The sequence below is a fragment of the Macaca nemestrina genome, chromosome 9, assembly GCF_043159975.1.
Source record: "Macaca nemestrina isolate mMacNem1 chromosome 9, mMacNem.hap1, whole genome shotgun sequence".
Lineage (NCBI taxonomy): Eukaryota > Metazoa > Chordata > Mammalia > Primates > Cercopithecidae > Macaca > Macaca nemestrina.
The window spans coordinates 68,792,191-68,817,969 of record NC_092133.1 but is presented as its reverse complement, the minus strand read 5'-3'; the positions used below and the strand labels follow the sequence as shown (position 1 = coordinate 68,817,969).

Below are 25,779 nucleotides of genomic sequence, written 5' to 3'. Positions count from 1 at the left end.
CCTTTACTAAAAGAAAGTCAGATAATGCTTCGTTTCTGCCTTGCAGGTCTTTCTCTTGCTGGTGCTAGCAGAATATTCTTATGTTTGAAATTATACTTCCTTAAATCTTTATTTATTTATTTATTTATTTATTTATTTATTTATTTATTTATTTTGAGATGGAATCTCACTCTTTCACCCAGGCTGGAGTGCAATGGTGCTATCTTGGCTCACTGCAACCTCCACCTCTCGGGTTCAAGCGATTCTCCTGCCTCAGCCTCCCGAGTAGCTGGGATTACAGGCGTGCACCACCACATCCAGCTAATTTTTGTAGAGACGGGATTTCACCATGTTGGCCAGGTTGGTGTTGAACTCCTGACCTCAGGTGATCTGCCTGCCTTGGCCTCCCAAAGTGCTGGGATTACAGGCTTGAACTACCGTGCCCAGCCCCTTAAATCTCTCTCTCTCTTTTTTTTTTTTTTTTTTTTTTGAGCTGGAGTCTTGCACTGTCACCAGGCTGGAGTGCAGTGGCATGATCTCGGCTCACTGCAACCTCCACCTCTCTGGTTCAAGCGATTCTCCTGCCTCAGCCTCCCAAGTAGCTGGGATTACAGGCATACGCCACCATGCCCAGCCAATTCTTGTATTTTTAGTAGAGATGGGGTTTCACCATGTTTGCCAGGATGGTCTCGATCTCCTGACCTCATGATCTGCCCGTCTCAGCCTCCCAAAGTGCTGAGATTACAGGCGTGAGCCACCGTGCCCGGCCTAAATCTTTAAATTGTTTTTAATATCATCTCTTCTTGGGGTCCTAATAGGCTTGCAACAGCTGATGCTGTTGAACAGCCAATATAGAGGCAGTGGCAACTATTAAAGAAGCTGTTCCCAAAATCTCCCATAGCTCTCAAAGGCAGCAGAGATTTACTTTCAAGAGTATCAGATTTGAAGAACTAGATGTAACACAGAAGATGAAGATACTCTTTTTTGTTGTTTTTTAAGAGGCAGGGTCTCACTCTCATCCAGGCTGGAGTGCAGTGGTACCATCATAGCTCACTGCAGCCTTGAACTCCTGGGCTTAAGGGATCCTCCCACCTCAGCCTCCCGAGTAGTTGGGACTATAGGCACTTGCCACTGTACTCAGTTAATTTTCAAATTTTTTATGGAGACAGGGTCTCGCTTTGTTGCCCAGGCTGGTCTTAAACTCCTAGCTTCAAGGAATTCTCCTGCTTAGGCCTCTCAAAGTGCTGGGACTACAGACATGAGCCACTGTGCCTGTCTGAAGATATTAACATTAGTTAGTTATTTTCTCTCTCTCTCTCTCTTTTTTTTTTTGTATTTTTTTTTTGTATTTTTTTTTTTGTATATATTTTTTGTTTTTTTTTTTTTTTTTTTTGTCAGGAGTTTGAGACGCTGGTCTCAAACTGACCTCATGTGATCCGCTGGCCTCAGCCTCCCAAAGTGCTGGAATTTCAGGCATGAGTCACCGTGCCCAGACTAAAAAAATTTTTTAATTAGCTGGTCATGGTGGCAAAGGCCTGTAGTCCCAGCTACCCCGGAGGCTGAGGCAGGAAGATCACCTGAGCCCAAGAGGTTGCGGCCACAGTGAGCCATGATAGCACCACTGCATTCCAGCCTGGATGATGGAGTGAGACCCTGTCCCAAACAACCAAAACGAAATGAACAAACAAAGTTTAATTGTCTAGCAAGGGACAGCTAAACTTATAATTAACCAATAGGTTACAGCACTATAAAAGAAAGCTTGCAAATTTTCTTCCTGGCTTTTTTTTTACAATTATTATCATAAAAGGACTTCATGGTTTTCCTGTTCTTAGGGGGAAAAATATTTTCTTTTTTTTTTTCCTTTATGAAAGGAGAATGATAGTGATACAGTGTGGCCCATTAGATCCTTTGCCATTCACCTGCCTATGTTTGGACTATTCTCACCTTTTGTATTAAAGCTTCCTTAAGCTACATGTTTTTGAGCCTCAGTCACCCAATCTTTCTTGCATTTTTCCTAATGCTTGTGAGTCAACTTAATCTGAATTCTAATTTCTATATATTGTGTTCCAATCTCTAACTCTCCCTTTTCTAAAAAATGGGCACTTTCCAATGTAATGTTTAGTGTATTAAAAAATATTAACTTAGCCAGGTGCGGTGGCTCACGCCTGTAATTGCAGCACTTTGGCAGGCCAAGGTGGGCGGATCACTTGAAGTCAGGAATTCCAGAATAGCCTGGGCAACATGGTGAAACCCTGTCTGTACTAAAAATACAAAAATTAGCTGGGCTTGGTGGTGTGTGCCTGTAATCCTAGCTACTCAGGTGGCTGAGGCAGGAGAATCACTTGAACCAGGAGGTGGAGGTTGCAGTGAGCCTGGGCAACAGAGCAAGCCTTTGTCTCCAAAAAAAAATATATATATATACATATATATACACACACACACACACACACACACATACACACACATATATAAACTTTTTCCATGGTACCCAATGAGAACGAGCTTATCACCTATGCAATGGCTTTCTGAATGGTGAGAATTAAAATGGATAAGATTAAGCCAATCAAAGAAGGGGTGAGTCATCACAAAAAGTGAGATCAACTGGGATTTGAACTCTGGAGACTGAAGAATAATGTGTTACTAATTTTACAGATAGTGTCCTCAAAATGTAGGTTTTTAGTGTAGGCAGAAATTTAAGAATATGCAACTTTATAATTTAGCTCAGTTCATCCAGGTAAAGGCAGATATAACCTTAACTGTTTTATCGTTCTAATATAATAGACGTCTGTTAAACTCTCCAGCTTTTGTGGAGCATAGCAAGACTTTTCATGATGGATACATTGAACGTGGCCATTTTTCTAACTGATGCACAATTGATTTTTTGATATCTTTTTTTTTAACTTTTCTGCCTGTACACCAGTGATTTTTTCATATATTGCATCTGTGAAATTGTTCCTATAGAAAACTTCAAGTAGTAACTATTTTTAACAATATTGCCTCCTGTTTATAAACTAGCAGTTTAACATATAATTGCCTGCCTAGGTTTTCTTTTTCTTCTTTTTATTAGGAATATATATGTATACTTATAGTCAGTCTATAATCATGGACTCGTTAAGTCATTCATAGAAACAGTAATATACAATTTTGTCATGACTATAATCATGCCAATAATATACATCTGTATAGAGTAATTTTAAAACCCTGTAGCCTATGTTGTGATCTTGGTGTTGTCCTATTATCTCTTCAAATCCCAGGCCCTTCTAGGCAGTAGCTATTATGCCTACATCAAAGGTTATTATGAGACTCAAATGAGAGAGTGAATCGGAAGCGTTTTGTACAGTATTATCCCTCAACCTATTAATTTGTGTCCCATACATAGTAACTTCAGGCCTTATAGTTTATCCCTACTGCTCCTGTTTCCGTAAACCTTTGCAGAAATCTGGTTTTTACAGGGATAGACAGTTTATAATTCAACTTTCCATGCTCTAAGCATAGTTCCAGTCTTGCACATGTCTTTTATTTCTCTTATAAACATGCAAAATGTGCAGTGAAGCATAGAAAGGAGAGGATTAAGAGAATTACTTACAGTTTTTCTTTCCTTTCTCAATCTTATTTTTTATTGTCTTTGTAGAAAACAGAACGTTTATTTCTCTTTAAATAGAGCTGAAGTTAACAGAAGCAAGTGTGACCACAAACTTATTATTTGTAGCTTTTGTTCATTGTTCTTACTATCGTTATCAATAGCAGCCAACATTTACTGAGCTCTTGGTAAGTGCCAGGCATTCTACTGCCATATTTCATTGAATCTAAAAGAAACATGGGTTTGAGACACTATTATTTTATCAATCACTAAGAAAGAAAAAAATGCTGTTGAGCAAACCATGACAAAAATGCTTTACACTAAAAATGTTTAGTTAATATCTATTAAAGTACTCCCTTAGGACTGGGCATAGTGGTTCACACCTGTAATCTTGCCACTTTGGGAGGCCGAGGCAGGTGGATCGCTTGAGGTCAGGAGTTCAAGACCAGCCTAGCCCACAGGGTGAAACCCTGTCTCTAATAAAAACAAAAATTAGCCAGGCACGATAGCGGACACCTATAATCTCAGCTGCTTAGGGGGCTAAGGCAGGAGAATCACTGGAACCCGAGAGGCAGAGGTTGCAGTGAGCCGAGATCACGCCACTGCCCTCCAGCCTGCGGGGCGACAGAGTGAGTGACACTCCATCTCAAAAAAACAAAACAAAACAAAAATACTCCATTAGGCTTAGATTTTTATTTTATGGCATTCTTGTACATATAAACAAAATAAATAAATTGATCTAAAATTTCTTCATCCTCAGGGTCCAACTCCTCTGAATTTCCTTTGACTCTGAATCATGAAAGTCTATGTTTTTCCATACAATATTGTTCTCTGAGCCTTCAAGAGCATTGGTGGTGCAGCATTTCTGAAAAGAATAATCCATTTTTAGCTGAGATTTTCTTCCAAGCTACTGACACGCATTCTGCAAGCTCTGACATACTTGTACAGTCAGTGAAAGCAGTGCCAACTGCTCCATAGCCAATAGCAATTTTAAGAAGCATACAGATTTCAGAGATGCTAAAATGTGGAAGGGAAAAAAAAAGGAAATACGTCTCAAGAAAGATGAATTAGGACTACAATTAGTCCTTGGTTCTTATCTCCTAAAATTGGGGCTTTTATATGGTTTCACATCTGTTATCTAACTTTACCCTCAAAGTAATCCCAAGAGGGAGGTACTTCTTTTATACCGATTTTATAGATGAGGGAACCGAGGCTTAGAAAGGTTAAAAATTGCCCAGAGGTACACAGTTGGTATATAACCAAGGAAAAAAACCAACCCAAGTCTGCCTAACTGCAAATCTTATATTTTTGCCACTGTACTAGCTTCATTTATATTCCCCAAATAATGAACAGCTTTGATCTGGATGCAAGAAGAATCCCCTAATCTTTCCAGAGAGCCAAAACAGGGAATATATTGTTCTGCAAAAAGTATTTCCCAGAAGCTACCAAGCTAGAATTTTAGTGAGTGACGACTAAATGAAAGGACTCCTACAAATATCATCAGCTGAGTATGGATCCTTCAATTCACATTTCTAATTTAGATGAGTGGATCCCTCTGTGTTTTGATCAACATTCTTATTTTCATAATGGGCTAAAGTGTGACTATAATGATTTTCAGATGTCTTCCCTGATTTGAATTTTGTGAAAATTGAAGATACGGTAGAGTTTTCTAAAATCAAGTGACAGAAGAAGGGAAACCTTACTGATAAGATTTTTTGGTTTTCACTTGAATGAATAAATGTATCTGCCATTTTTACCTCATTTATCCTTCCAGCATAGTTTCAGACCCTGTGTACAAATTGTTTTGGCCTACAAAGTCTGACATTGCCTATCCTGCCTTTGTGCTTCTTGACTTACTTACCTGCTTTTTTTTGTTTTGTTTTGTTTTCAGTCTCTTAGATGTGACCTGAATATTATTGAGAACTTTATATATAAGTAGACTCAGGCAAAGGAGCAAATGGAGTTTTGTAACAGAGCCCACAGCCTATCATATCCTTGAAAGTTCAGGAGCAGCTTTAGGATTTTCTCCTCTGGAAATAATTATCAATTCTAATGAAGTATCACAGTCTCTCCGTAGGTATTTAAGAGTGTAGACTGGAAAGTGTGTCTTGTGCTCCTATTAGATGATTAATACAGAATGGGTAGGTGACTTTCTAAATGAGGCAGAGATTTAACCAGTCAACCACAATTATTTATTGAGCACACACAGTGTGGCCCAGCTCTGTGTGTGACACAGACACAGTAAACAATGCAAGGCTGCTGGGCACGGTGGCTCACACCTGTAGTCCCAACACTTTGGGAGGCCAAGGCAAGTGGATCACCTGAGCACAGGAGTTCAAGACCAGCCTGGCCAAAATGGCGAAACTCTGTCTCTACTAAAAATACAAAAATTAGCCAGGCATGGTGGCCCACACCTGTAATCCCTGCTACTGGGGAGGCTGAGACAGGAGAATCTCTTGAACCTGGGAGGTGGAGGTTGCAGTGAGCTGAGATTGCACCACTGCACTCCAGCCTGGGGGACAGAACAAGACCCTGACTCAAAAAAAAAAAAAAAAAAAAAAAGCGAAGACTGTAAGGTGAGATAGTAGTCTGTAAGGTGAGAAAGAGAAAACTATTTTCAAAAAATAAAGGACAGGCCAGGTGCTGTGGCTCATGCCTGTAATCCCAGCACTTCGGGAGGCTGAGGCAGGCATATCACCTGAGGTCAGAAGTTCTAGACCAGCTGGCCAACATGACAAAACCCCATCTCCACCAAAAATACAAAAATTAAATGAGTACGATAGCTCATGCCTGTAGTCCCAGCTACTCGGGAGGCTGAGACAGGAGGTCTCTTGGAGTTGGCTGGAGGTCCACTCCAGACCCTGTTTGCCTGGGTATCACCAGCGAAAGCTGCAGAACAGCAAATATTGCAGAACAGCAAATATTGCTGCCTCATCCTTCGTCTGGAAGCATCTGCCCCCAGAGGGGCAGCCACCTATATGAGGTGTCTGTCAGCCCCAACTGGGAGATGTCTCCCAGTTCGGCTACACAGGGGTCAGGGACCCACTTGAAGAGGCAGTCTGCCCATTCTCCGAGCTCAAATGCTGTGCTTGGAGAACCCACCGCTCTCTTCAGAGCTATCAGACAGGGACATTTAAGTCTGCAGAAGTTGTCTGCTGCCTTTTGTTCAGCTATGCCCTGCCCACAAAGGTGGAATCTAGAGGCAGTAGGCCTTGTTGAGCTGTGGTGGGCTTCACCCAGTTCAAGCTTCCCAGCCACTTTGTTTACCTATTCAAGCCTTAGCAATGGTGGATGCCCCTCCCCTAGCCAGGCTGCCGCCTCGCGGTTTGATCTCAGATTGCTGCGCTAGCAGTGAGCAAGGCTCTGTAGGCGTAGGACCCACTTAGCCAGGCACAGGAGAGAATCTCCTTGTCTGCCGGTTGATAAGACCTTGGGAAAAGCGCAGTATTTGGGTGGGAGTGTCCCGTTTTTCCAGGTAGTCTGTCACAGCTTCCCCTGGCTAAGAAAGGGAAATCCCCTGACCCCTTGCACTTCCCAGGTGAGGCAATGCCCTGCCCTGCTTCAGCTCGCCCTCCTTGGGGTGCACCCACTGTCCAACCAGTCCCAGTGAGATGAACCAGATACCTCAACTGGAAATGCAGACATCATTCGTCTCCTGCATTGATCGTGCTGGTAGCTGCAGACCGGAGCTGTTCCTATTCAGCCATCTTGGAATGTGCCCTGCTCCTTTTCTTTTTCTTTTTTTTTTTTTTTTTTTTAGACAGGGTCTCATTCTGGCCCAGGCTGGAGTGCAGTGGCATGATCATAGCTCACTGCAGCCTTGAACTGCTGGACTCAAGTGATCCTCTCACTTCAGCCTCCCAAGTAGCTGGGACTACAGGCACGTGCTACCATGCCCAGCTAATTTTTAAATGTTTGTAGAGTCAGGGTCTCACTGTGCTGCCCAGGCTGTTCTGGAACTCCTGGCCTCAAGCAGTATCCTCACCTTCCCTCCAAAAGTGCTGGGATCACAGGCATGAGTCACCATACCTGGCCTTTATTTCTTCATTTTTATTTTTTTTTATTCAGTTACTCACAATGATGAGGAGATAATCAACTATGGATTGCTAAGCCCAAAGTAAATCCTATATCTTAATTATTATCATTACTTCCTAACAGCTTTTCACATTCATTACTGCTTTTCACAATTTGCCACATCTTTAGGAAAAATCAGCATGTCAAACCTGGCATAGGGGTCTTTAGGTGTTGAGTATATGAACAAGCTAAATCTCCAACTCTCTTATGAATGCTGATAAGCTGTCAGCAATGCTAGGACAAAAGGAGTGTGGGAATGTGTTGTATTAATATTTTCTTTTTTTTTGAGACGGAGTCTCGCTCTGTCGCCCAGGCTGGAGTGCAGTGGCCGGATCTCGGCTCACTGCAAGCTCCGCCTCCCGGGTTTACGCCATTCTCCCGCCTCAGCCTCCCGAGTAGCTGGGACTACAGGCGCCCGCCACCTCGCCCGGCTAGTTTTTTGTACTTCTTTTTAGTAGAGACGGGGTTTCACCTTGTTAGCCAGGATGGTCTCGATCTCCTGACCTCGTGATCCGCCCGCCTCGGCCTCCCAAAGTGCTGGGATTACAGGCGTGAGCCACCGCGCCCGGCCGTATTAATATTTTCATCTAAGCAATAGATCCCAGAGTGTTCTTTGATGGAGTTAGAGAAAAGCAAACTGACACTCAGGTGACAGAAAATAGCAGTTTGCTTTCCTACTACAATTAGTCCTTGGTTCTTAACTCCTAAAATTGGAGCTGTTATATTTTGTTCTAACAGACGTCTCTCTGTTTCCAAAACTCTTAAAAAATCTCATATGAAAAGAAGAATGTCCTTGAACTCTGAATAATGTTGGGCCTTCTAAATCTCAGAGAAGTATGTAACACAAGACTAGGGTTTTTTGATGTTATTGAAAGCAGAAATTGGATATAATAAGAACTTCTGCTTGCTGAAGAGTCATCTAAAAGGGAAAATGTCGTGAAATTTTTAGCAATTTCATGTAGAAACATTAACTTCATAGATTGGTTGGAATATTAAATAGCAGTTAATTCTGCCAGAGTTTAAGGCTTGTTCATATTGATCAAGGTCTGAAGGAAAGATAACCAACAAGTTTTATGTAGTTTAAAATGCTCTCTGAGTTGATGGAAAGCACTTTGTATAGGCTCTGGAACATAACAAGTGCTATGTAAATGTTTGCCGTTATAAATGATAGAATATGGATTGTTCTTTAACCATCTAGAGAATTTTTCTAAGTAAGGAAAATGGCCCGTCTAGGCCTTCTTTGCTTTGGAACTGAATTATTATTTCCCACTTTCTCCATCTCTCCATACCTAATGACATACATTTAAACTAGTTTAAAAAAAAAAAAAGTAAATGGACTGGATTTACTCAAGATTATTCCCTCCACAAGGGGAATGTGATTAACTTAGAGGTAAATGCCCCCATTCTATTCCAAATTCCCAAGCATTCAGAAAAGTTAAAGTCAGGGTACTGGAGGACTTTTTAAAACAAACTGAGCCGATGATCTGCTGTTTTGTTCTAAGGATTTAATCATCATCATTGATTGATATTGAGGTGTTTCAATATTTTAAATTATGTTTCCTTGTTTAAAATGAAGAAACTGTAGGTCAGTATTTAATTACCTTCTTATCTAATGAGGAAAGATTCCCTAGAATATAAGCCAATGAAAGAAGTTGTAGTCTGGGCGTGGTGCCTCACACCTGTAATCCCAGCACTTTGGGAGGCTGAGGTGGGTGGATCACCTGATGTCAGGAGTTCGAGACCAGCATGACCAACATGGTGAAACCCTGTCTTTACTAAAAATACAAAAATTAGCCGGGCATGGTGGCATGCACCTGTAATCCCAGCTACTCGGGAGGCTGAGGCAGGAGAATCACTTGATCCCGGGAGATGGAGGTTGCAGTGATGAGCCGAGATTGCGCCACTGCACTCCAGCCTGGGCAACAGAGCGAGACTCTGTCTCAAAAAAAACAAGTTACGAAGAAAAAGATCCACAGGCCAGGCGCCAGTGGCTCACGCCTGTAATTGCAACACATTGGAAAGCCAAGGCAGGAGAATGACCTGAGGTCAGGAGTTCAAGACCAGTCTGGCCAACATAGTGAAACCTCATCTCTACTAAAAAATACAAAAATTAGCTGGGCATGGTAGCACAGACCTGTAATCCCAGCTACTCAGGAGGCTGAGGCAGGAGAATCACTTGAACACGGGAGGCAAAGGTTGCAGAAAGCCAAGATCACATCACTGCACTCCAGCCTGAGTGATTCTCCATCTCAAAAAAAAAAAAAGATCCACACATTTGACTACAATAAAGATTTCAAATTTCCACACATAAAACAGACCTAAACAAAATTAACAGATGGGCAAACTGAGTGATATGGTTTGGATATTCGTCCTCTACAAATCTCGTGTTGAAGTGTGACCCCCAATGTTGGAGGCTGGGCCTAGTGGGAGGTGTTTGGGTCCTGGGAGTGGATCCCTGATGAATGACTTGGTGCCGTCCCTGTAGTAATGAATGAGTTCTTGCTCTCGTAGTTCACATGAGAGCTGGTTTTTTAAAACAACTTGGAACCTTCCCCCTCTCTCTTCCGCACTCTCACCATGTGATATGCCTGCTCCCGCTTCAACTTCCACCACACCTGTAAGCTCCCTGAAGCCCTCACCAGAAGCAGAGGCTGGCACCATGCTTCCCCTACAGCCTGAAGAACCAAAATAAACCTCTTTTCTTTATGAATTACCCAGCTTCAGGTATTCCTTTATAGCAATGCAAATGGGCTAATACACTGGGCAAAAAAAATTGGCAGGCATGGTGGCTCACGCCTGTAATCCCAGCACATTGGGAGGCCAAAGTGGGAGGATCACTTGGGGCCAGGAGTTTGAGACTATCTTGGGCAACAGAGGAAAACCCCATCTCTACAAAATGAAAATTTAGTTTTTATATTTATTTGTATTAAAATTTTTAAAAACATACCTGGGCATGGTGGCACACGCCTGTAGTCCTAGCTACTCAGGGGGCTGAGGTGGGAGGATTGCTTGAGCCAAGGAAGTTGAGGCTGCAGTAAGCGTTGATCACACCACTATGCTGCAGCTTGGGTGACAGAGTGAGACCCTGTCTCAAATTAAAAAAAAAAAAAGGCCGGGCGCGGTGGCTCAAGCCTGTAATCCCAGCACTTTGGGAGGCCGAGACGGGCGGATCACGAGGTCAGGAGATCGAGACCATCCTGGCTAACACGATGAAACCCCGTCTCTACTAAAAAATACAAAAAACTAGCCGGGCGCGGTGGCGGGCGCCTGTAGTCCCAGCTACTCGGGAGGCTGAGGCAGGAGAATGGCGTGAACCCGGGAGGCGGAGCTTGCAGTGAGCTGAGATCCGGCCACTGCACTCCAGCCTGGGCGACAGAGCGAGACTCCGTCTCAAAAAAAAAAAAAAAAAAAGCAATACATTAACAAAAAACAAATATTTTTAATCTTAAGCTAATGAGACAAATATCAGCATTGCTATTTTTAAAAATAGACAAAGAACATAAATTCACACAGGAAGAAATATAAATGACCACTACATATGTTAGAAAAATGGTCAACCTAGTAATCAAAGAAATACTAATTAAAATGAGTTGTCACTTTTCCTGTAGCAAAAATTTTTTATTATGTTTGATTTTGTTAAGGATCCTAAGAAATGCATATTCTCATATATACTAGTGGGATTACAAATTGATACATCTTTCTGGAAATTAATTTGGCAAACTACATCGGAAGCATTAAATAGTTTATCTCTACCATTTGTAGACCCAGGAGACTGGCAAAAAATAAAAACTGACAATACTAAGTGCTGATGATGATGCAAAGCAGTGGGCATTCTTATACATAGCAGATAAAAAGTGTTGGTGTGATTATTTTGCAAAATGATTGGGCATTATCTTGAAAAGCCAGCAGTTCCATGTCCAGATATACACCCTAGTCTCAGAACTCTTGTTCTTCTTTCACCAGCGCACTTACCTAAGAATGTTCATAACAGCATTGTTCATAATAGCGAACAGCTGACAATAATGGAGACGTCCATTTGTAGGAAAACTGATACGTAAATAGTGGTAGAAGCTGGGCACAATGGCTTACACTCATAATCCCAGCACTTGGTGAGGCCAAGGTGGGAGGATCACTTGAGGCCAGGAATTTGAGACCAGCCTGGGCAAGATGGCGAAACCCCGTCTCTACTAAAAATGCAAAAATTAGCTGGCGTGGTGGTGCTCACCTGCAATCCCTGCTACTCAGGAGGCTGAGGCATGAGAATCACTTGAACCTGGGAGACAGAGGTTGCAGTGTGCCAAGATCACACCACAGCCCTCCAGCCTGGGTGACAGACCAAGACTCCATCTCAAAGAATAGATGGATGGATGGATGGATGGATGGATGGATGGATGGATGGATAGATAGATAGATAGAGGTATATTCAAAGCAGTAGAAATCTATAACAGTAAAAATGAAAGAAGCACAGCTAAATGTTATAACATGTAGGAATCCTTAAAATATAATGTGGATTAAAAAAAACAAATTGCAAAAGAATATATCCAGTGTGATACCATTTTATAAAGTTTGAAAGGAAGCAAAAGTAAACAGTATATTGTTTAGGAATACAAACTTCTGTTTTAAACTATTGAAAATAATAGGCCAGGCATGGTGGCTCACGCCTGTAATTCCAGCATTTTGGGAGGCTGAGGCAGGCGGATCACCTGAGGTCAGGAGTTCGTGACCAGCCTGCCAATGGAGTGAAACCCTGTCTCTACTAAAAATACAAAAATTAGCCAGGCGTGGTGGCACATGCCTGTAGTCCCAGCTACTGGGAGGCTGAGGCAGGAGAATTGCTTTTACCTGGAAGGTGGAGATTGCAGTGAGGCAAGATCATGCCATTGCACTCCAGCCTGAGCAACAGAGCGAGACTCTATCTAAAAATAATAATAATAATAGTACTAGAAAAGGGAGGCAGGGCGTGGGCTTCAAATGGAGTGCTGATGCTTCCTTTCTCAGGGTAAGTGGGAGGCTCGTGGTGTTTGTTTTATTATGCTTCATAACTTGTCTTATATGTATTATTATGTATATGTCAAATATTTCACAATAAAAATTTAAAGAGCCCATAATTTATATCTCAAAATTTTGTTTCTAGGGATTAATTGCTAAAATAATGATGAAAAATTAAGTTCAGAAAAAGTTTATCAAGTATTTATCACAGACAAAAAATGAAACAGCCTAGATGTCTAATACCATTTTTTAAAATCTTGCCTTTTTCAAGAAGGGATTTCAGAAAGTCATAAAAAGTACAGTCAGTGAGACAAAAGTAAAAACTTTCTGAAAAATTAAAGTTAAAAGAAAGAAGAAAGCAAAAGAAAGCCTAACTTTCTTTTAAGAAAAGTAAGGTTAGTATGAAAAGTGTAAGTCATAACGTCTCCTATTCTAGAAGAGGCCCACAAACTTGACTATAAGCTTTCCAGTAACCAGGATAAAAAGGAAAACATGATTCACATTGACTTTAAAATAAGAACATATCAACTGTTCTGATACTGAGACCAGAGAGAAATTTCTCTCCACATTAACTGTGTGGGCAAGTTATTTCACTTTTCTCTGTCTATGAAATAGAGTAATACTATTACCCGTTATATAGCATTGTGAGAATTATCAAAGGTTAGTTCCTAGGACAGTACCTGGCAAGTATAAGCACTCAGATATGTTACTGATTAGCCAAAATGAATGGCATTCTCAAGACTATCCTTATAGAAATCAGTATCATGGAATTAGATATTAAGAGATAAACGTAGAGATATTCCTTGCCTTAGATAGGAAACCTTCCCAACAATAGGACAGAAGTGTTGTGAATTTTCTGGTGTTTTGTCTGTGTTCATTCAATACATATTTATTGAGCTCTTCCTTTATGCCAGATTTTCTGTTTTATAATTACAGCAATGGTACAGGTTATTAAGTTGGTGTTCTGCTTTAAGCAACTCTAAGTAGTTTAATCTTGAAGTCATTCTAATGTGTTAAATAATAAATAAAATTAATTGCTACATTTATTGATTTTTTTTTTTTTTTTTTTTTTTTTTTTTTTTTTTTTTGAGGCAGAATCTTGCTCTGTCACCCAGGCTGGAGTGCCTGGTGGCACAATCTTCGCTCACTGCAACCTCCAACTCCCGGAATCAACTGATTCCCTTGCCTCAGCTTCCCGAGTAGCTGGGATTACAGGTGCATACCACCACATCCAGCTAATTTTTGTATTTTCAGTAGAGACAGGGTTTCACCATGTTGGCCAGGCTGGTCTCAAACTCCTGGCCTCAAGTGATCCTCCCACCTCGGCCTCCCAAAGTGCTGGGATTACAGGTGTGAGCCAGCATGCCTGGCCCATTTACTGAATGTTAACTGGGTGTCAAACTCTGTACTAATTTCTTTACATATATTATCCCGTTTAATCCTTACAAACAACACTTTGAGATCACAAATATTATCTTTATTTTTTGGTAAGAAGATTTGAACCCGCGGAATGGGTAAGCCGCTTCCTAGAAGTCACAGCCAGCAAGTATGGGTTCAGGTCAGAATTTGGATCCAGGCCTTCCTGATTGATTATAAAGTCCATATTCTTAGTCACTTCAGTATATTACTTTCTGTGGAATGAAACCAAAACATATCAAACCTTGAAACCTTTTGTTCCAAATCTAAAATATTTTTCCCTGGTACCCTCAGTCAAATATTTCTTGATTGTTATTATCTTGTAATAAATTCATGCGTTAATCTTATTATCTTCGTGGTTTGGGCTGTCAGGCTGGAGGGTTAACCTTTTCCTCGTCTGACTGTTCTGATTGGTACTCATCATTTAGTCAGTTGATTTGATCACCAACCTGAAATTTTTTCTTAAAAACCATTTTAAATGGAAGGAGGCCAGGTACAGTGGCTCACGCCTGTAATCCCAGCACTTTGGGAGGCCGAGGCGGGTGGATCACCTGAGGTCAGGAGTTCAAGACCAGCCTGGCCAACTTGGTGAAACCCCATCTCTACCAAAAATACAAAAAATTAGGCATGGTGGCGAGCGCCCGTAATCCCAGCCACTCAGGAAGCTCAGGCAGGAGAATTGCTTGAACCAGGAGGTGAAGGCTGCATTGTAGATCGTGCCATTGCACTCCATCCTGGGCAATAAGAGCAAAACTCCATTTCAAAAATAAAATAAAAATAAAATAAAACGGATGGAATGTTTAGATTGGAAGTAGAAAACTCTAGCAGTTGAGTTTGGTAATCTATAATCTTATGGGCCAAGACACTAATGACTTGTTTTGGCCCCTGCTGAGGGCACTAAACTGTGTTGCCTCTGTTCTAGATTGTGAACCTTCTTCCTCAGTTTGCGAGCTAGTCAAAAGACAACCTTGTTAGTGCTTGCAATAAAGCTGCCTCTTTAAAAATCAAGAAAATTCAGGCTCCTGGCAGTCTGACCTTGGCTCTTGAGTGTCCCTTGTCAATTGCAGTAATATAGATTTCCATTCAAACTATGAAATGTGTATGTCATGCTCACTGGGTAGGTTTACAGTCAAGAACTTTGCCTGTAATCATTTTCCTTTAGGTGGGCATAACACAGTTATTCTGAGACTCCTGATAGTAGCCGCAGTGGCATGATTAGGACCTCAAAAGCTACATACTATCAGATTCAAAAACACAGATGTGTTCAGCTCAGCAGCTTGAGATCACTATGCAATCTTGCACTGCACAGTTCAGAAGCCTATCAAGAAATTTATCATTCTTTTTAATATATAAATATATATTATATATTTTATATTTATATTTCTATATTTATATATATATTTTAGAGATTGGGTCTATGATGCTGAAGCTGGTCTTGAACTCTTGGGCTGAAGCGATCCACCCATGTCAGCCTCCCAAAGTGCTGGGATTACAGGCATGAGCCACTATACCTGGTGCCCAAAATTTATCATTCTGAAAACTTGTATGAGGATAGGATTTACTCTGGGGAATGGACAGAGTCCCTTGAAAGATAACTGTATGAAAGAGAAGAAGGCTGTTTACATTTGTTGGATACGTTAACCTCAAAAGTCTTCAATAAATGAAGACCCACTTGCAGATAATGATTTCTTTTTCCTTTTACTATGCTTCTAACCTTACTTTTGGCCTTTGTTCATAACACATGTTTTCTTCCTTTCCTGGCTTTCCATTCTTAAGTAATTTCATCTAGATACGTGTAGACCATCTGTCCTTCCAAAACGACAAGGGACAGGGGTGCGAACAAGAGGCGCAGTGTGAACAGAAAGCCAGGAAAAACCTTGCAGTTTTTTGGCTCCTCTTTGCCTACCCTGCAGCCCCCTGGGGAATAACAGGGAAACAACAGCTTGTATCCATTTGAGAAAGTGGCAATGGCTGCGGAAGGGGAAATGTGAGGCAATTAAGCTCTCTTCCTAGACGCGGAAAAACAATGCAGATGGTGGGTAGTGTGCTGGAGTGCACACATGCTGTGCCTTAGAATCAAACACAGTGGAGGCTTTTAATTTTCATTGAAGTAGAACATCAGAGGTTCCAACATTAGTGGAAAATAGGTTGGGTGAAGTAAAATATAAGCCAGTAATTTGAATTGCTTCCACATATGCAATTAGAACTTTTCTACATTATGATAATTTTGTAATAACCTGTGTCTTTCCTCAAAAGATCCTCCCACGACCTTGGGGATTGATTACATGCATATGGCACTCCAGGAGTGCACCCACAGGATTGTCCCAGCTTAAGATAGCGGTTGAGTATCCCTTATCCAAAATGCTTGGGACCAGCAGTGTTTCAGATTTTGGAACATTTGTGTTACACTTACTGGTTGAGCATCACTAATCCAAAAATCCAAAATTCAGGCCGGGTACTGTGGCTCACGCCTGTAATTGCAGCACTGTGGGAGGCCTTAGGTGGGCAGATAGCTTGAGCTCAAGGGTTCAAGAACAGCCCAGGCAACATAGGATACCCCCATCTCTACAAAAGATACAAAAATTAGCCAGGCGTGGTAGTGCACGCCTATAGTCCCGGCTACTCAGAAGGCTAAGATGGGAAGATCACTTGAGCCCAGGAGGTTGAGGCTGCAGTGAACCATGATTGTGCCACTGCACTTCAGCCTGGGTGACAGTTCAAGACCCTGTCTGAAAAAAAAAAAATCCAGAATGCGCCAATAAATATTTCCCTTTTGCATGATCTTTGTGCATCGTGTTGGTGCTCAAGAAATTTTGGATTTGGGGCCAGGTGCAGTGGCTCACGCCTGTAATCTCAGCACTTTGGGAGGCCAAGGCAGGTGGATCACCTGAGGTCAGGAGTCTGAGACCAGCCTGGACAATATATACTGAAACCTTGTCTCTACTAAAACTACAAAAATTATCTGGGCATGGTGGCACATGCCTGTAGTCCCAGCTACTTGGGAAGCTGAGGCAGGAGAATCACTTGAACCCAGGAGGTGGAAGTTGTAGGGAGCCAAGATCATGCCACTGCACTCCAGCCTGGGCAACAGAGCAAGACTCTGTCGCTCAACAACAAAAAAAAAGTTTTGGATTTTGAAGCATTTCAGATTTGGGGTTTTTGGATTAGCAGTGTTTCACCCTGCATACACTTGACCCCTGCAGCCACATGATGTCTAGCTATTGCCCTTGAAAATTTAACCCTAATGAAGGTCCTTGAGATATACCTTCAGACTTCCCCAGCCTTAGCATAGTAGGTCTTCAGTTAATAAATTTTGAACAAATAAGACATTAGTTCAAGTCTGTTTCCATTAGCAGTTTTGCGTGTAAAGGAAAACAGATCTCCATGGCTCCCTCCAGCCATGTTTAAGACCTCAGAAATAAGGGGGGTCCTGCCTCAGAAGAGCCTAAAAACCTGAAAGGAGAGGTGCTGCCCAAAATCAAATTGCAAAGCTGAAGTAGTAAGCTTCGAAGCAGCCATACAACTTGGACAAGCGGAAGTTGATTGTTTTTAAGCCCTTTCAGATTCCAGTCACTTAAAAATAATCATAATAGAGCCCATTACCAAAAGACGAGTCTGAGTTTTCAAAGAACATTAGTAAAAATGGTAATCTGAGCATTGGAATTGTTGCTTGGGCGTCTCCGCTGGAAATTGACCTTACTATCTGAAACAAAACAGAGGCGAGGCCTTGTGCCCCTATGGAGCACAGAAAATAAAGGCCTTTTGTAAGCCTTGAGCAAGCTGCAGCTGCTGCCAGTGTCACAAACAAGAAACTTTTCAACCATGAATCTATCTGGTGAGATAAAGCTGAAAATTCATCTAATTCCAACACATGGGATTTCCCCACAGCTGTGAAACCTTCCACATAAGGGTAGAATGAACACTCTAAATCATTAAAGTCTGTCCTGGAGAGCAGGGAGCACAGCCTTGTTTCACATGCATTGAAGAAGCCCATAGGTGAACTTTTACCCAGGTTTCAGTGAAATCTGATTTAAACATTGCAGAAAGTATGCCCATTTAGAAAATGTTGTCAGTCCTCCACTTTGTTTCAGGATAGTAAATTGAGTCATAAGTCACACTTAAATTGAATCCTGAAAACTTTTGGTATTGTCAAAAATTAATCAGCTCTATAGAATGATGGTGTGACAAACATCAAATATTGAGTGGCAGTGCTGAAAAAGAGGCTTTCACCTAATAATTGATGATGTTGATTTCTTTGGACATAGTTTTGTGTCTCATTTAAATGTGACTAAGCCCCATGGCTGTATAAGTTTATCCAAAACAACACAGTGCTATTCTACAGGAAGCGAATATACTCAGAAGTAGGAAATGGTGTGGTGTTGAGAGATAGTCTTTGGACCCATATAGGGCTGAATTCAAACCCCAGCTCTGTCACATGTAGCTGCATGTTACCTCAGTTTTCTCATCTGCAGAGTGGAGCTAACAATAGCTGCTCCAGAGGCTGTTATAGTGACTATAAGCACAGTGACTCACACCTGTGTCCCAGCACTTTAGGAGGCCAAGGCAGGCAGATTGCTTAAGCCAAGAAGTTCAAGACCAGTCTGGCAACATAACGAGAACCCCATCTCTGTTTACAAAAAAAATTTTTAAAGTCATTAAAAAAAAAGAACATATGGGTGAAATACCTGGACCGTAGTACATGCTCAGTAAATGGTCGCTGTTAGGCCAGGCATGGTGGTTCATGCCTGTAATCCCAGCACTTTGGGAAGCCGAGGCCAGTGGATCACCTGAGGTCAGGAGTTCAAGACCAGCCTGGCCAACATGGTGAAACCCTATCTCTCCTAAAAATACAAAAATTAGCCAGGCGTGGTGGTGCATGCCTGAAATCCCAGCTACTCGGGAGGCTGAGACAGGAGAATCTCTTGAACCTGGGAGGTGGAGGTTGCAGTGAGCCAAGATTGCACCATTGCACTCTAACCTGGGTAATGAGTGAAACTCCGTCTTAAAATAAAAGGGTGGGGGGGCGGGGGGGGAAATGGTCACTGTCACAGGTTTATACAAAAGTAATTGTATTAAAATACAGTACTATGTCTTGCTCATTGACACAGTCTCACCACTGAGGAAACAAATTTAGGTCTCTATCAACTTACCGAGCTAACTGAAGAAATGAGAGCTGAAAGAGAAATTCACTCTCAACTTTCTTATTTCGCGTCTCATATGTAAGTCCTGTCTCTATCAATGTCCTAACATTTTATTGGTATTTTGGGGAAACTTGAAAATATATTACTCTTCTTTAAAATTATACTCTCAGACCTTTATGAATTTTTTAGAAGAGTAATCAATATTATTATCTTTAAAACAAAATTAGGAATGCTTCTGTTCACAAGATATCAGGATGTCAGGACATTGCTGAGTCTGGGTCTGTTCAGTAAACGTTATCAATCTGTTCCATTAACCATAGACATCTAGAGGCTAGGAATACCTAACTTCCTGGGAATGCAGCCCAGCAAGTCCCAGCCTCATTTTTCCTAGCCCTTACTCAAGATGCTCAAGATGCTGTTGCTCTGGTTTGACTGTCTCTGACAATAGTAAGTGGCAGATCTGGGATAAGAACCTAGAGCTTCTGTTTCTTAGTTTCTGCAGATCTTACTGAGAATTGTAGCTCAAAAATATAATCCCAGTCATCAGCTATTTTCTGCCATCAAACACAGCTGATCATTCCATGTTCCATGTCAAAATACTTTCCATTGACCCAGGAACACTCTTTCTGTTTCCCTCCCAGTTTGAACGCCATGACCCTGTGGATGGAAGAATTACTGAGAGGCAGTTTGGTGGCATGCTACTTGCCTACAGTGGGGTGCAGTCCAAGAAGCTGACCGCCATGCAGAGGCAGCTCAAGAAGCACTTCAAAGAAGGAAAGGTAGGTAGCTTTGGCTGGAGGAAGAAAAGAAACTATGGGAATGTATGCTTATTATTTAATATGAAGGTACTAACATAATGATGAGAGTATTTCATGAACCAATGATTACACCTAATTCATTTCTGGTACCTAAGGTCCAAAGGGAGAAAAGAAATAAGCAGTGGGTGAGGAAGAGGAGAGCGTCCAGAATCACCCCAAGTTTCTTGTTTAGGAAAGGGTGGCACCAACTGGAATTGAGAATTTTAAAAGAGAGACTGGTTTAGATGGGAAAATAAAGAGTTCAGTCATGGACATCTTAAATTTAAGATGCCTGTGGACTGTCCAAGCAGAGATGGTCAGCAGGCGGCTGCATATTCACGTTACCGTAGAGATCTGAGATAGGTTTGGGAATCACAACACATGTTAGCATTACAACCATAAGAACAGATGAGATTGCCCAAGGAGGGTATTTTACAGAAAAGAACTGTGGGCCAAGGACGGAAGCCAGTGGGACACAAACATTCAAGCAGCTCAGGAAGCAAATCTAGAAGAAATGGTTAGAGAATACCTAAAGAAGCCGGGTGCCGTGGCTTACACCTGTAATCCCAGCACTGTGGGAGGCCAAGGCAGGTGGATCACTTGAGGTCAGGAGTTCAAGACCAGCCTGGCCAACATGGTGAAACCCCATCTCTACTAAAAATACAAAAATTAGGTGGACATGGTGGCACACGTATATAATCCCAGCTACTCAGAGGCTGAGGCGCAAGAATCACTTGAAACCAAGCGACAGAGGTTGCAGTGAGCCAAGATTGTGCCATTGCACTCCAGCCTGGGCAACAGAGTTAGACTCCATCTCAAAAAAAAAAAAAAAAAAGAAGAAGAGAATACCTGAAGAACCTAAAGAGAGTAGTGAAATCAAAGCCAAGGAAGTAGAGGGTTCAAGAACTGAGGGGTCTACCATGTCACATATAGCAGCAAGGATCCAGTAAGGTAAAGGTGGTAACATCCATTGGTTTTGGCGAAATGGCAATAATTGGTGACCTTTGAGAGGGCTGTTTCATTAGAGTGGTCTAGTTGGAAGGCATATTCGGTGAAAATTACAGAAGCAGAGAAAGGAGAGAGGTGGAAAAGGAGGCTCTGGAAAGTGGGACATCACATAGGCAAATTCCAAGACACTGTATTAGCCTACTTGGGCTACTGTAACAACATACCACAGACTGGGTGGCTTTAACAAGAGAAAGTTATTTTCTCACATTCCTGGAGGCTAGAAGCCTGTGATCAAGGTGCCAGCTGATTTAGTTTCTGATAAGAGCTCTTTTCCTGCCTTGCAGGTAGCTGCCTTTTCAATGTGTCCTCACACGGTCTTTCCTCAGTATGTGTGCATGAAGAGAGAAAGAAATCTCTTTGTGTTTTTTCTTATAAGAACACTAATCCTAGCAGATTAGGGCTCCACCCTTGTGACCTCATTTAGCCTTGTTATTTTCTCTAGGGCCCCATCTCCAAATACAACCACATTGGGCACACTGGGGGTTAGGGAGGGCTTCAACATATGAATGGGGTGGGGGGTGGGGTCAGTCCATAACAAGCAGGAAAAACAAACCTGGCATGTGTGAAGAACTGAAAGGGGACTAGTTTATATAGAAGGTTCTGAGCAAAAAGGAGAATGGCCTGAGCTGAGCTCAGAGAGGGATATGAGGGACAGAACATGCAAGACTTCATAGGAATGGAAGGAGTTTGGAGTTTACTCACAGTACAGTAGAACGCCATTAAAGAGTTGTGAGTAGTGAAATGACCTGTTATATCTACGTTTAAAGAGACAGCTCTGGGTGTTTTATGGAAGATAGTTTGGAGAAGAGCAAGCATAGAAACAGAAAAGACTGATAATAAGGCTATTAGAATTCAGGAGATGAGTTAGAGTTTGTTGAACAGCCTTGAGGTTGGAGACCATGGGTTTGTGGAACACTCTAGCAATGCTGTTCTCTGGTACCCTTCAACACCAGCTGCACCTGGTACAAGGAAAGAAAAGGTGGTGGCTGTGCACAGTGGCTCATGCCTGTAATCCTAACACTTTGGGAGGTCAAGACACGCAGATTACTTGAGGTCAGGAGTTCAAGACCACCCTGGCCAACATGGCAAAACCCCGTCTCTACTAAAAATACAAAAATTAGCCAGGCGTGGTGGTGGGCACCTATAATCCCAGCTACTTGGGAGGTTGAGGCAGGAAAATCGCTTGGACCCGGGGAAGGGGGGTTGCAGAGGAAGGGTGGAGGTTGCAGTGAACCAAGATCACACCACTTCACTCCAGCGTGGGAGAAAGAATGAAACTCCATCTCAAAAAAAAGAAAAAGAAAAAAAAAAGAAAAGATGATAGGACTGAGTCAGCATCTGAGAGTGAGATGAACAAATAGAAGCAGAGACCAGTTAAAAGGTCAGGCCTCATTGGGCACCGTGGCTCATGCCTGTAATCCCAGCACTTTGGGAGGCTGAGGCGGGAGAATCAAAGTTGAAGACTTGCCACAATGTAAGATGTGTCTTTTATTTTTATATTTTTTTTCTTTTTATTTATTTATTTTTTTTGAGACAGAGTTTCACCGTTGTTGCCCAGGCTGGAATGCAATGGCGCGATCTCGGCTCATTGCAACCTCCACCTCCTGGGTTCGAGTGATTCTCCTGCCTAGAAGTTCTCCTGCCCAGAAGTTCAAGACCAGCTTGGGCAAAGTGGCGAAACCTTGTCTCCACAAAAAGTACAAAAACTAGCCAGGCATGGTGGCATGTGCCTGTAGTCCCACCTACTCAGGAGACTGAGGTGGGAGGATCACCTGAGCTTGGGGAGGTTGAAGCTGCAGTTAGCTATAATCATGCTACTGCACTCCAGCCTGGGTGACAGAATGAGACCTTGCCTTAAAAAAATAAATAAAAATCGAGGCCTCTAAGAGAACACACACGCACAAACACACAAAGCAGTGCTAAGGCTAGAACCCAGATCTTCTCATTCCCAGCCCAGTACTCTTCCCACTGGACAATGGCTACCATCTGACCATGACCAAGAATCTAACCTGGCACTAAAAATATTCCATGAGAGATTGCCAAGTGTATTAGTCCATTCTCTTGCTGCTAATAAGGACATACCGAGACTGGGTAATGTATAAAGGAAAGAGGTTTGATTTCATAGTTCCACATGGCTGGGGAGGCCTCACAATCATGGCGGAAGGCAAAGGAGAAGAAAAGACATGTCTTATGGCTGGGTGCAGTGGCTCACGCCTGTAATCCCAGCACTTTGGGAGGCCAAAGCCGGCGAATCACCTGAGGTCAGGAGTTGGAGACCAGCCTGAACAACATGGAGAAACCCGTCACTACTAAAAATCCAAAAAATTAGCCCGGCATGGTGGCGCATGCCTGTAATCCCAGCTACTCAGGAGGCTGAGGCAGGAGAATCACTTGAACCCAGGAGGCGGAGGTTGCTGTGAGCTGAGTTCGCGCCATCGCACTCCAGCTTCAGCAGTAAGAGCAAAACTCCGTCTCAAAAAAAATAAAAAGAAACAAAATGAAAAGACACATCTTACATTGAGGCAGGCAAGAAAGAAAGCATGTGCAGGGGAACTCCTTTTTGAAACCATCAGATCTTGTGAGACTTATTCACTATCGCAAGAACAGCACAGGGAAGATCTACCCTCATGATTCAGTTACCTTCCACCAGGTCCCTTCCACAACACATGGGCATTATGGGAGCTACAATTCGAGATTTGGGTGGGGACACAGCCAAACCATATGACCAAGGTAGTGTAGCATGGTAGGCATGAAGATGGAAAACTTGAGATCAACTTCTGCCTCAGAGGTTTCCATAGTCATTAGACAAATCACTTAACCTTATTGGCCTCATGAATTGAGAGGCTTATCCTAGATGCTTGCTGTAAGGGCCCTTCTAGCTTTAAAGATTCAATAATTGAAAATAAGATAGAGGATTGCTAGTGCTTGTCCCAGTTTTCCTAGTTAGTCTTTGTGCAAGAAATCTTGTATGCATAGCATTGCCCCAACTTGGTGGAAAGCCCTTCTTATCAGCCAGACTTTTTCCTCCTTGTCTTGGATGTTGAAAAGTTGAAAGGACCTCTGAACCAGGCTGTGGGCTGCAAATGAGGGCAGGCTGGACTCTGAGAGGAAGTGTCAGCTTCTGTGAACTCAGTGCAGCCTTTTCCCACAGCAGGTGTTTTCTTGGCTGTGGGGAAAACTCATCATTAATGGAAAGTGACAGAGAAAAAACATTTATCTCCCATAGAGCACTTCTACACTACCCAGTACTTAGCTCATGTCTGTTGGAAATCGTAATTTCAAAAAACTGATTACGAATGTATAGGTGGATTTTTTAGCCCCTATGCTGGAAATATAGTGTTTGCATTCAGACATGCTCCTTTATTTTGACCAGGCTTATTTTTAAAGGTTGGTCCAGATATTGATTTTACTTTAATTATCTATCATGATAGATGAATTCATATTTCATTATGAATTTATACTTAAAAGCAATAAATTGGGCATTGGAGACATCTCCCTTGAAGGAACAGAGTATTTGAGCATTGACAGGAGTTAATTTAGGATCCGAAGACCTTGCAAAAGAGCTCTAAAATGAAAGGACAAATTTTGTCAGATGATGAAACTCTGCAGTGTTAAATTACTTTTGGCCCAGAATTTCTAGCCTGTGTTAGCAACGAGATTAAGATTGATTGTCCTCTCATGTTGATTAAATAGTTTGTGAACACAGCAATTAACTAAAGTGAGTGTCAATGAAGGGCCTTTGCTCCTAAGGTTACGAGTCCATCTCTCTAGGACCATTTCCTATAAAAGGGGAATTGCCATCTGCTTTCTAATTGCTTCTTTTATTCCACTTTGGATTTGTTAACATGAAAATCTAAGTTTTCATTTGGCTGACATTAATCAATTTCTGTGTGAGGTTCTGTATCAAGATATCAAACAAGACCTAAGAGGTTGAAGGTCCTCAATGGTGGTGTTAAATTTTTGCTTATAAATTAATGACCATGAAATGTTTCACAGCCATTTTTCTCTTTCTTTCTAGCAGCCTTGTTAGATACTGTGCTTTTGAGAATATAGAGACAGAAAGAGAAGTTAATAACCCATTCAGAGTCTGGTCTAAAATCCAAGGCTTCCTATTCCAGATCTTGTCTTTTCCATAAGAAAGTGCTTTTCTCCTAATCATACTGTTCCTCTAAAGCAGTGCTTCTCTACAATGGGATCACTTGAGGAATTTTTAAGGAGTGTGGTTGTTTGGGCCCTCTTCAAATCAATTAAATCAGAGGCTCAGTAGGTGAGTCCGGGCATCAGTGGTTTGGGGTTTTCTTAACCCTCTGCATGAGAAATTCCAGAAGTGTTTCTTAAAGGGTGATATGGTTTGGCTGTGTCCCCACCCAGATCTCATGTTGAATTGTAGTTCCCATCATCCCCATATGTCCTGGGAGGGAACAGGTAGAGCTAATTGAATCATGGGGCAGTTTCCCCCAGCCTGTTCTCATGACAGTGAGTTAGTTCTCATGAGATCTCATGGTTTTATAAAAGGCTTCCCCCTTCACCAGGTACTCATTCTTCTTCCTGCTGCCATGTGAAGAAGGATATGTTTGCTTCCCCTTCTACCATGACTGTAAGTTTCCTGAGGTATCCCTAGCCCTGCAAAACTGTGAGTCAATTAAACCTTTCCTTTATAAATTACCCAGTCTCAGGTATGTCTTTATGAACAGCAAAGAACGGACTAATACAAAGGGTTCCTAGGTAAATCTAATGTGCAGCTAGGCTTGTGAGTCACTGCCCTGGAGATACAATGCTCCATCAGTGTCCCTAG

General features: G+C 42.1%; 1 protein-coding gene across 3 annotated transcripts in view; it reads left to right on the top strand.

Moving 5' to 3' along the window:
- The window catches only part of LOC105466042 (mitochondrial calcium uptake 1), a 262,886-nt gene that overhangs the window by 188,221 nt on the left and 48,886 nt on the right, over positions 1–25,779 (top strand). For all 3 annotated transcript variants that reach the window (XM_011714873.2, XM_011714868.2, XM_011714869.3), the window contains one exon: positions 19,821–19,958. In XM_011714873.2, the coding sequence (XP_011713175.1) occupies positions 19,821–19,958 (138 nt within the window). The remainder of the gene's footprint in view (positions 1–19,820; positions 19,959–25,779) is intronic.